This window comes from Penicillium oxalicum, chromosome I, assembly GCF_001723175.1.
Source record: "Penicillium oxalicum strain HP7-1 chromosome I, whole genome shotgun sequence".
Classification (NCBI taxonomy): domain Eukaryota; kingdom Fungi; phylum Ascomycota; class Eurotiomycetes; order Eurotiales; family Aspergillaceae; genus Penicillium; species Penicillium oxalicum.
In genome coordinates this window covers 5,113,554-5,125,021 of record NC_064650.1, presented here as the reverse complement: position 1 = coordinate 5,125,021, position 11,468 = coordinate 5,113,554, and the positions used below count along the sequence as shown (strand labels likewise).

Below are 11,468 nucleotides of genomic sequence, written 5' to 3'. Positions count from 1 at the left end.
TTCCTCTTGAAAAGCCGTCCATAGTTGGTAGATGTGGTTAGATTCTGACTTTTATCTCCTTGATCGAGCGGACCTTGGCAAGCTAGAACGGACGTATATCTACCTCTTTTCACGACCGTCCAACTTGGGACAGGGCAATTCCCAAATATAGTGGAATCAACCTTTATTCAAGGAGGTTTCGACTGTGAGAGTTTCAGGCCAAGGCGTGTCAAAAAGGAACGGTATGCAAGGGTTTTGCTTGGTCCATTGTGCTTGCATTGTTGATGAATTGATCCATATGTGCTCGAGAGAAGTAATGGATTACCTAGTTAGAGGTTGAGAGTCAGTGGTTTTCTCAGATACTAAGTGATAGAGTATTTCTTTGAAGTATGTTGTAAAGTATGATGGGAGCCCTGTACGTGGGTAATAAGGGTCGGTTTAGTCGATGTAGGAGACTATAGGAGTAGGAGATCTTGCTCAAGAAAGGGAAAATCAAAATAAAAAAATGGCAAGTATACGAGGTACATGTGTTTGATGAGCATACCTACTATTTATTCAGGCTGTTGACCATGAGTGAGGGTACATTCGCTCGAAATCTCAATCCGAGTCTTCCTCTCCCATTTATCACTCGCATCTATTCACATCCCACCTCCAAACACCACACAATACCGTGTTACCATCAGGTTGACCTTCCCACAAGAAAAGCAATGCCAGTCGCAAAACCTGCAGCCAAGATTCCAACCACCTGCTGCAGAATCCCGCGCATCCCAAGACTGGTCAAAATGGCAAATATTCCACCAGCAGGAGTGAAGCCACCGTACATAAAGGATTGGAATCCAGCAGCCAGGGAGCCTATCACACCGGTTATACTTTCGGTCTTAGTTATCGGCAAAAGCGACACGAAGAGATGTTGAATATCGCACCTGAGATAATACCCAGAGGCCCAAATCCAACGTTCAACACTGCCAGAACCCCCTTGAAGGTGAAAAGCCATGCCGCTAGAGAGGTCACTTGTCATTGATTCATGTTTGGAGCGATGAAAAGCTCTTCATCGGTCGATTTCACGGTCCGCATTCAGCTTACCTAGGGGTCGAATTCCGGGCCACGTCCAGCTCGTCCAGGCTTGAGGCCCGACGGGCGAGCCTGGAAGAGTGTTGGAGGAGGTCACATGGTCCATGAGCAAGTTGTATACTCTTCCCCCGCAATTAGTGACATTATGGAGTATTGGGCTTTCCAGGAGGAAATGATATGCTCTTTGCCAGTTGTTTAGAGACATTTCGGTGTCTTTTGGGCAAGGGGAGGCAGGAGTCTTGTCGACATGATTGTAGCACCAGGAGGAGTCAGAAAGCTTTATGTGATTTCGCTTATCACAGTGTGGAACTGAAAATGCATATTTCTTGAGGTTTTGAAGAGATATTGAGTGGCTAGGTATTATTCGTCAACATATTCAAGAGGAACTCTGCGTTGTACTACCGCCGAGGTCAATGGCTACATACAACCCCGCTCGCTGGAGATGCTTGGAAACCCGCATGATAGTCCATTGGACAGGAAAGCTCATCGTCAAAGTATACCCATGTCCAGCATAGCCAACTTTTGCTTATTTTGACTATCAAGAAAGCGCTAAAGCAACGAAGCGCGCTCTGTTTTGTCATGGATGCGCAAAGTACTCGACATGCAGCCTTTCTCCAATCAAATTGTGCCAACAGGCGCCAACAAGAGTAAACCAGCGAAACCGTTGGCTCTCGTGAGATCTTCACTACATTCATGAATGAAGCCCTATGTGCCTTGTCCAGACCCTCGTGAGTCAAGTTCAAATTCTTTCTCTTTCTCCAGTCTATTTTATCCCCATAACTCTCCATTCAAGCAGTTATATACTGTCCTCCCTGCCCTTTTTCATCTTGGGGGCTCCATAGGTCATCAAACACCATGGCTCCAACTCAAGTACTCTTGTCAAATCTGAATCCTACGAATACTGAGAGCTTCCGCATTCAAGTTCAGGAATTTATCCCCGATCGCTCTGTCATTCTATCATTCTTTCAACGCGTATTTTCCCAGTGCCGAGAGGCCGTGGACCATGCTGCTGAACGGATTTCACACTCGGGTAAATTGCAGTGTTCCAGTCTGGTTACTTGATAAGTGTCTTTGCCTTCACACTCACTGTCATAGATCTGATCCCAAGGGTGATCGCATTTTTCCAAGAATGGGCTAGTCAAACGATAGAATGGCTATCGCAACCTGGTATGAAGATGTCCATCCTCACTGCCCGTGCGTCCGCTCGACCCTCATCACTAATACCTACCCACCCTAAGATGTGATTGCGGTCGTGATCGCCTGGTCAATTGCCTTTACGGTGGCTCTTAAATTTTTGGCCAAGGCAGCACTCGCATTATTGGCAACTCTTGGGTTTGGGTCCGTTGGCATTATCTCAGGTCCGTTAAAATTGAATGTTACAGGTATTTCAAGCCAGGACATGCTAAAAAGAGAACTCATTCTCTAGGATCTCTTGCGGCCGCTTTCCAAGCACTCGCGTACGGTGCCTTCACTCCAGCACAAAGTCTCTTTGCGGCCTTGACCAGTATAGCGATGGTTGGTGGACTACCACCAGCTCTAGTCATAGTAGGTGCTGTGATTATCGCAACCGTTATTGCAATGATTGTATGGTATGCGAGGTGGTGGGGGGCTTGATACACGAGTGATAAGAGACGGAGAGCTGTGTATGGGGGGGGAATAAAGCGATGTTGAAGCGATTTTTCGCGATACAAGTATCAGCGAAGTACTCGATTTAAAATGAGGAAAAAAAATAAACCTATTTCTTACCAGTGAATCAAAGCCTCTGTTTTTAGGGGTGGGCTCCTCGGACGTGGCCTCTAAATTACAAGCAAGGGTACCTAGCATACGAGTTGGTCTTGCGATTGAATAGCCGGGATCGGGGTTTAGAGCTCTGATAATCTAGACAGTATCCATCAACTTATTCCTGGAGATAGAAATTCAGAAGAATGGCTTTCTACACAAGATTGTCTCACTCACAATCGGTACAGCTATCCATCTTCTACATAGATTGAATGCCTTCTGAACGCAATCACGGCACTCTGCGCCAAGTATCTAAAAATTCAAGCTATTATTTGGAGCTTATGACCAGTTACTAGCTTACTTGATATAAACTAATCCGGTTAGTAAAAGGCGTTGTTTTTCAAATGATATCTTTGTCCATCATCATCAAGCAGAGACTTTGCGTCTCCTAAGGCGGATCACGAGGCTCTGCTGCCGAAACCGGACATGGAAGAGGGGAAGAACATTCGGTGCGGGGATGCCATCATCGCCTCAACTCCTCCCAAAACGCAATCTTCAACTTTCTTCACATCTCTCGCATCTCATGACAACTCACACTGTCAAAGCACCAACCTAGGTGGTATCTGGTACCGTATTTCATCTCTAGCAGTAGCTGGCGCTATCATCGCCATGTGTGCCAGACCGGGCTGATTTCCACTCATTCTCGCCCATCATCCCACCCGGAAGATCATCGCCGTGCTCCACATTGTCCCAAATCCGAGAACTTCCAACCTGTCCAGCACGAAACCCACCAAAGATTATAAAACTCTCCGCCGACCGGGCGGATCAGTGGCTACATCTTATCTGATGATCTCGGCTGTCTGATTCTTGAGGACTCTGATGGCGGGAGCAGCGTCAGCATGGTGATATTTGTCGATCTAGATTGCGATGACGCTTTCTCTGAGCAGCCCCACCACCAACATGGATCGCCGTACACGTTGGAGAAACCATTTGCGCTTAGATTGGAACATGCACGCGTCGGTCTAGTTCAACCTTCTGAGACTGTTCTCATTTCGGCTTCTTCGGAGGGACAGCGCGACGCAGGCTCAAGTTCTAACGCACCCGAAAGCGCACCTGTTGCCGACAATGCTAACAGGTGTGCCTTCTCGGCTGCGCTGAGCTGCTATCCGTACGTACACAATCAGCCAGCTTTTCCTCCCTGAGCCTTTTTGGTACTGACTCGCCCAATTCCCTTTTCGTAGTATCGTCAAAGAGATTGCTCGTGCCGTTGACCTGAATACTCTTCACGCCTTGTCTAGAACCTGTCGTCAATTCCATGTCAATCTGGCGCAATTTCGACATCAACTCATTCGGGAGACTTTGCGCTGCGAGAACGAGTACATCGAGACGGTGGCAGATATGCTGGATGCGGGCGCCATCGTTCCAAATAGCGTGAAATCAGTCCTTCACTTGTTGAGTCAGAATAGCCACGGAGCAGGCCGGATCACTCGAGGCAAGGTGGGAAAATGTGCGCGTGACATGGTCGGTGAATGTCGACGCTGCCAGAAAATCGTATGCAGAGTGAGTTTCCTCGAATCCCTTTCCGTTACTTCGAGAAAAAAAAAGAAAATCCACTAAGATTTGACGAAAAAGAACTGTACAATCAAGCCCCCTTCTCAGACTCACACAAAGGGACGGATACGCCGTCTCTGTCGATCCTGTTGTGATGCGCCACTTTCCTATCATTTACCAGCCGGGACCGTTGTGCCTACCTCCAGCACATCCCGCCATCAAAGTACTGTGGCAGAAGAATTGGCACGCATCACAGGAATATGCAATTGCAATGACGCTGTATGGCTGTGCCAACAGTGTGGACAGACCTTACGGAGTAACGACACAACTTATCGACGAGTTTGGGCATGGCGCACGCGATACAGCACGTATCTGGGCGGCGGATTGGGTACCGGTATCGGCGAAGGAAGCCAGGGCGTGAAATGCGGTCGCGGCCAAGACTGTCTTGCTGCGAAAGAAATTGAGCTCGAGGTCGATTGTGAGGCAGATGAGGGCGTCAGTGATGCCAGCAGCTCGAGCCATAGCCCGCCCAGTCATGGCCCGCATTTTTCTCCTCATCACCGCCATCATCACCGCCAGCATTCGAGTCACTATGACCCCATCTCATCTGATGGCCATGATGAAGAACCGGGCTATTTCCGACAAGAGATCATCGGTTTGGGTGGATTGATGAAACAAAAGGCCAAGAAGCGAGTGCTCGTGGGCGCTTGTGTGGTCGAGTACGAAGACGAGCGAGAGACGGGGAAATATCTCGAGCGAGAAGAGTGTGGTTCATACCGAGCCTGGTGCGGATGGTGTTCGAGAGTGATACCAGCTAAGAAAGAGCTTGAGTGATTCCGATCCAGAAATGGTCGTACGTGGGTTGTGCCCGACGAAGTACCTGTGCCAGGAGTCTACGAGGATCATCTCAGTGAGACGCTTACGCGCGTAGATGCCGGCTTGGCCTCATCTCTCGAAAGTAATTAGCGATTTGTCGCAATTTACTTCTACACCACTCGCCCCAGCTTTTTTTCAAGGGACATGGATACATGTGGAGGGCAACGATGCAAATCTCAGAAAATCTACCTTGTTGATCACCGTCACCCCAGTGAAAGTATCTGTCAATTGTTTAAATAATATCACAGCAAGAAATGTAAATAAGGACAATGTCTGACAGTCTGTATAGTAGAGGCCAGTCTCATCATGCCAAGAAAAGACAGTACTCCGGAAATGCTCGCCTCATCATGCAATCTTCACATCAAATATCTGGTAAAACATGTCTTGAAAAGATCATCGAAAAAAATCATCCAGCCATCAGCATCATCTATCATACTAACTCGTGCCGGATACACCTCAAGGTCAGTGGAATCCAGAAGCTTCTCTGCCCAACTTGATTCAGTGAGCTGTGATGGCTCTCAAGAAACCTTTCAGTTTGCTTTGCTCTCGGGGCGGAGATTCGTCACGCTTATGTCGTCGATGAGCTCGAACCTCTTTATCCTTGCTGCTCTGGTGCGGACGACGAGAGCTTTCGGCTTCTCTGTCCCGTTCGCGAGCCTCGCGGGGTTCACGGGATTCGCGCGAATCGCGAGGTTTGCCGACCTCGGCCTCCACCGAGCTTCGTCGTCGTGTCTTCTTCTCCCGTACAACGTCTTCTTCGCGTCGTGAATGAGGCTTCTCGGACCGGCCAGCGCTTCGTTTCTCCTCATTGGAAGAACGCTCGTGATGACCACTACCGTGACTGTGGGTCGTAGAAGAACGGCGTGGCTTGGGTTTGTCGGAAGCCGGGGCCGGAGCCAGAGCCGCCGATTTGGAAGTACCGTTGGGTCTCACGATAAGTCCGTTAGTAGTGGCGATGGGAGCATTGCTCATATACCGCAGGAAAGCACGGGGCCTCGGTGTAGAAGTCGATGCTTGCTTGGAGGAAGTTGAAGCTTGTTTGGACGACGAAGTTTTTACAGACTTGGTTGGTTCCTCCTCTGAAGAACGACGCTTGGTCTGGTTCTTGGATTTGACCTTCACCTCAGGATCAACCTTAGGTTTAGGCTGAGGCTCAGACCTGACTTCAGTCTCAAGGACAGCAACAGGCGGTGCTTTCACTGCGGCTGTCTCGCCCTTTTCCTTTGTGGATGAGCTTCGAGATTTCACAGATTTCTCCGAGGACGGAGCTCTGCTGCGTTCTTTCTCCTCGACTAGCGCCTGCTGTTTCTTCAGGTTGCTTGCCTCTGCCTTCTTTTTCTCCTCGTGCTGCTTCCGTGCCTCCTCCAACGCCTTTGCCCAGCGGTTAGTGAAAACGCCGCGTTCACTCTTCTGGCGCGTAAGCTGATCTTTCTTCTGGCCATCGGATGAAGTCTTCGAATCGTGTCGCTCTGTCTCATGACCAGCACGCTTCTTCCGCCGGCGGGAATTGTGTCGCGCTGCAGAATCTCCAACGGGTAGCTCAGATGCCTCTGCAAACAGGGCCACTTCAGAATCTACAGGGTTTTCGGGCGCAGCCTCTGGCGACGGGATCTCCGAAAGAACAGCTGCCTCCGGAGGAGCAGGTGCACTGTCGTCTGAACCGTCGCCTGTCCCCTCTGGGTCCTCGGCAATTACTGTATCTTTCTGGAGAACAGCAGGCGCAACCTCGTCCACCTCAGCTTCTCTCACTTGCGTTACCTGAGGTGTTAGATCGTCTGCTGTAGGCTCACTCGCAAGTACTTCAGCGACTGGCTCATCGAGGGGCATCTCTGCGGCGGGAGGTTCTGCAGGCGGTTCCTGTACGGGCAACGGCTCCACAGACGGCTCTTCCTCCACAGGCGTAGCTTCCTCGGGGGATTGTTCGATAACATCAGCCATCGCTGGCTCAGAAACCACAGGTTCGGCCGCAGGAGCCTCCTCGGGCTGTGCAGAAGTAACCTCTGCTTCCTCTGTAGGTATCTCTTTATCGGCAACTTGCTCAGGCGTAATCTCAGCAACTTCATCCTCAACCTCAGCGGGCTGGTCAGCAACAGATTCGGGGTGTGCATCAGCTGGGGTCGGGTCTTCATGAGGAGCTAGAGGAGCCTCGGCCTCAGGCTCTGGTGCAACTGGAATCGGATCCGAAGGGATTAGTTCTTCGGCAACAGTCTCCTCTGCCACCAGCTCATTGACCTGCTTCTCAGCAGATTCGTCGCTAGCGGCAGATTCCCCAGGGGTTTCTTCAACAAGAGAGGGGGTCTGAGCAGGCGCTTCCGTCGCGGCTTCGTCTGAAGTGTGTTTGTCATCTATGACTGCCGGAGCGACGTCATCGCTTGCAGCAGCTTCATCCTTAGCTGCCTCCGCTGCCGACGGCGGCTCTTCCACGGCCAGAGACGCCTCTACCGGTCCAACATCCTCTGTCTTTGCAGGATCTTCCGTCACCACAGGTTCTTCAGGTGCTTCGGATGCTCCGGTTGCTTCAGGTGCTTCAGGTACTTCGGATACTTCGGGTGCTTGGGATGCTTGGGGTACTTCGGATGCTCCAGGTGCTTCAGGTACTTCGGGTACTTCGGGTACTTCTGATGCTTCAGGTGCTTCAGGTACTTCGGATGCTTGAGGTGCTTCGGAGGCTTCAGGTGTTGTGGGCTCTTCCCCGACTGCAGCCTCATTTGTCGTCGCAGATTCTTCTGGCGCTGAATTATCCTCCACTACCGGCAGCGCTTCCGTCTCTATAGGCTCCTCAGTTGCTTTAGGATCCGCGGGTACCTCGGGTGCTGGAGGCTCCTTCGTCAGCACAGGCTCTTCTGATACCGGATGATCCTCCACCTTTGCGGGCGCTTCGACTGAATCTGCAGGCTCAGCAACCGACTCTGCTGGAGTGGCGTCCAAATTTGTCGTCTCGGATTCAGCTGCTTCGTGTCTGAGTACTTCAACCGCAGGCTCTTCCTCGGTCGGTGCAAGATCTTCCTGTATATCAACTGGCGTCTCGATCTCCTTTTCAACCTCGGGAGGAACTGCAGCCTCAGAGTTTGCCGCCTCTGTAGATACTTCTTCGGCTTCAGCCGATGGAGCCGCCTCGGCCACAGATACTTCGCCTGTAGGTGGAGGCCCCTCTTCTTCCGCAACAGCGGGATCATTGGTTTCGGCGGTTTGATCAGCCTCGGGAGCATCCTCGATGGAAGTCACAGGGTCTTCTCTCAGATCCCCTCCGTTGTCAGCCGTGGGTTCCTCCGACACTACACCTTGGTCTTCCACTGTCTCTTTCAGTTCGTCAATGGAAACAGGGGCATCTGCCGTGGACTTGCTGGCCTCACTCTCGGGTTCAGCATCAGGTGCGGGCTCAGAGGTTGGGACCTCGACTGGCGTGGGTGTCGACTCAGGCTCAGGCTCAGAAGCTTTGGTATTTTTGCCTTTCTTCTTCTTCTCCTTTTTCTTGCCTTTCTTGGAAGACATAGCCGGAGTATCGTCTTCGGGCTCTTCTGGAGAAGGACTCTCATCTACGGGAGCACTCTCGTCGACCTTGCTGTCAGCTTCTGCAGTCTCACCCGGATTAAGCTGGATTTCGTCACTTTCTCCAGATGCTTGCGGCTCAGTGTTTCCCACCTCTGCCGGCACCTCTTCCACGGCGACAATCGGCGGCTCAGCGTCTTCGTTGTTAGCCGGCACATCAGCAGCGGCGGAGCTATCGTCAGCTGGTTTGCTTTCAGTCTCCTCTGCTGGTGACGATGCCTCGCTACTCTCGTGTTCAGCGGCTTCTTCAGCATTTGCGGGTACGCTGCCATCTACTGGCTTGCTTTCGGCTTCGTTGGTGGCTGCTGCTGCTTCATCGCTTTTGGACTGATCCGGTGTCTCGAGGATTTCGGGTTGCGTTGGCGTGTCAGCATCCGCGACAGCATCATCAGTCGCAGTCGGGTTGTCAGCAGGAGGTAAGTCGGCCGAGGTGTCTTCAAGAACCGGAGGAGCTTCTTCCTGCACAGAAAGATCTTCTGCCTTCTTCTTCTTGTCCTTCTTCTTCTCCTTTTTCTTCTTGCCCTTCTTTGAAGATGCAGCAGGAGCTTCCTCTTCCGGCTCTTCAGCAGGTGCACTTGCCTCCGTCTCTTTCGGGGCAGCTTCGTCGGCTTCCGCAACAGCGTCTACAGACTCGGCTGTTTTGTTTTCAGCTTCATCTGCAACAGCTGGCTCTTGAGCGCTCTCGGGTTGGCTTGGCACCTCAGGCTCAATGGCGGCATCGTCTGCTGGTTTGATTTCAGCTTCATCTGCGGCCACTGGCGTCTCTGAGATTTTAGTCTGATCTGGCGCTTCTGTTGCTTCAGACTGAGCTGACTCGGCGTTGGCGACGCTGTCATCAGCTACTGCCGGCTCTTCCAGTGGAGGCGACTCAGCTGGGCTGTCTTCAACAACTGCAGGAGCCTCCTCTTGTACCGAAGATCCTCCTGCTTTCTTCTTCTTCTTGTCCTTCTTCTTGGCGTTCTTCTTTGCTTGTTTGGAAATAGGAGCCTGAGCTTCTTCTGCAGGCTCTTCTGGCGGACTCGCCTCTGCTGGAGCGCTCTCTTCGGCTTTAACATCGGCGTCTGTGGGTTCAACTTGCTTATTTTCGGCTTCATCTTCACCTGCCGGTGATTTGGCGTCGGCGACATTCTCACCAGCAGCAGTTGGTCCATTGCCAGAAGGCGTCTCGGTCGAAGTGTCATCAACGGCTGCGGGAGAGTCCTCTTGCGAGGGGGAACTTTCGACTGTTTTCTCCTCAACGACCTCTGATGATGAGGCATTCTCAGCCGAATTGTCCTCCGGAGGACTTGGCTCAGTCGGCGCGTCATTCGCATGATCATTACCGGCCGAAGCGTCATTTGCGCCGTCACTCTCTGCTAGCTGGGCTTCCTGGGCCTCCTCGGCGGCCTGCTTCGCAGCTTCTTCCTTCTCAGACTCTACCCCGTCATGCCCAGCTTCAGGGTCAACTGGTGGAAAATCGTCGTCTGTGAAAGTGTTAGTCTTCAGGCCTACAAGAGAAAAGCAAATTCAAAGTCGAGCGATACCATTGCCTCCATTTTCATCACTTGGTGGCTTTGCTGCATCACCTTCCTCTGGTGGAGCTGGGCTTTCATCGGCCTTTTCTGTGTCTGCAGCTTCCGCAGGGGGCTCATCGACGGCTGCCGCGGAGGCGTCTTCAGTCTCTGGGCTCTGGGGCTGGGCTTCCGCGTTGGATGTGTCTTCAGCCTCAGCCTTTGTATCTTTACCAGGTGCGCCGGCTGTTTCAGCAGAGTTGTCCTCAGTCGGAGGGCTCGCAGCTTCGGTGGACTCTGCTAGGTTCCCAGTGAGTGCACGTCTTGCCATTAGGGGTCGTCAAAGGTCCGACAGTTGAAAGTCTCTCGTTCCTGTGTTGTGAATTACATACCTGCTGGTGTTGCTGCCGTTGCGCTGTCATCTTGCGGCGTCGAAGACTCTTCTGGCTTGGCTTCGGCAGTCTCGCCTCGTTCATTTGTTGGTTCGGTGGCACTGGGCTCATCATTGTCCTGAGCATTTTCTTCTGTCAGATCATTGTTGCCCGAGACCATGGGATAGTATGCATATTTATAGCCATCATCCCGATCGATAGTTCGATACTGCGAGTCGAAGGATTGATATGAATACTGAGGGAGCTCTGCGTACTTGATCCTTAACGAGCTCATCTTCGGGAGTTGCGGGAGCCGACCCGATGGCAAGCTCGTCTGGGGCGTCTTGTGTCTCTTGGGATGTGTTGTTGACCCCGACGGGAAGCCGATTATTATTGTTGTTCGCGTTGTTCTTATTCTTCTTCTTCTTGTTACCTTTGCCAGCCATATCCTCAGATCAATGACGTATCATAGATTGGGATGCGATGGTGAAGCTGACTGGCGCGTGATGCGCCTTAGAATGGAACAATAAGGACGTGACAAGCCGCTGTCAGGCTTTCGGATGCAAGGCAACGGAGAGAGAGAGTTCGGCCCAGGAATGGACTGACAAGGGGGAGTAGAGTGACGAACGATGAGGGAATTGAGGAACCGTACGACTGGGCAGAGCACAGCGTATTAGAAGACCGAACGGGGAAATAAGGATATGCTTGTTTCGGCGGACGATGAGGAGATAGTATTGGGCGACCATCGTGAGGCAGCGTATGGCCGTTCGCCTTCAAGGGAGAGAAGTTTATGGAGACGACCAACTAACAGTACACTGCATAATTGGGCTCTGAACGTCATAAGTGTATATCCCGAGCTATT

At 51.6% G+C, this 11,468-nt stretch overlaps 3 protein-coding genes across 3 annotated transcripts; 1 reads left to right on the top strand and 2 right to left on the bottom strand.

The window, feature by feature from the left end:
• Positions 1-658: 658 nt before the first annotated feature.
• Positions 659-1,156, bottom strand: POX_a01689 (uncharacterized protein; the record flags this gene model as incomplete). Its single annotated transcript, XM_050110614.1, has 3 exons — positions 659-831; positions 903-977; positions 1,063-1,156. The coding sequence occupies 3 exons, from the start codon at positions 1,154-1,156 to the stop codon at positions 659-661; spliced, it is 342 nt and encodes a 113-aa protein (XP_049974382.1).
• Positions 1,157-1,905: 749 nt separating this feature from the next.
• Positions 1,906-5,154, top strand: POX_a01687 (uncharacterized protein; the record flags this gene model as incomplete). Its single annotated transcript, XM_050110613.1, has 8 exons — positions 1,906-2,080; positions 2,146-2,217; positions 2,289-2,408; positions 2,477-2,634; positions 3,223-3,440; positions 3,599-3,937; positions 4,011-4,329; positions 4,618-5,154. 8 exons carry the CDS (start codon positions 1,906-1,908, stop codon positions 5,152-5,154), a joined length of 1,938 nt encoding a protein of 645 aa, XP_049974381.1.
• Positions 5,155-5,694: 540 nt separating this feature from the next.
• Positions 5,695-11,052, bottom strand: POX_a01686 (uncharacterized protein; the record flags this gene model as incomplete). Its single annotated transcript, XM_050110612.1, has 4 exons — positions 5,695-10,208; positions 10,269-10,535; positions 10,628-10,835; positions 10,882-11,052. The coding sequence occupies 4 exons, from the start codon at positions 11,050-11,052 to the stop codon at positions 5,695-5,697; spliced, it is 5,160 nt and encodes a 1,719-aa protein (XP_049974380.1).
• Positions 11,053-11,468: the final 416 nt, after the last annotated feature.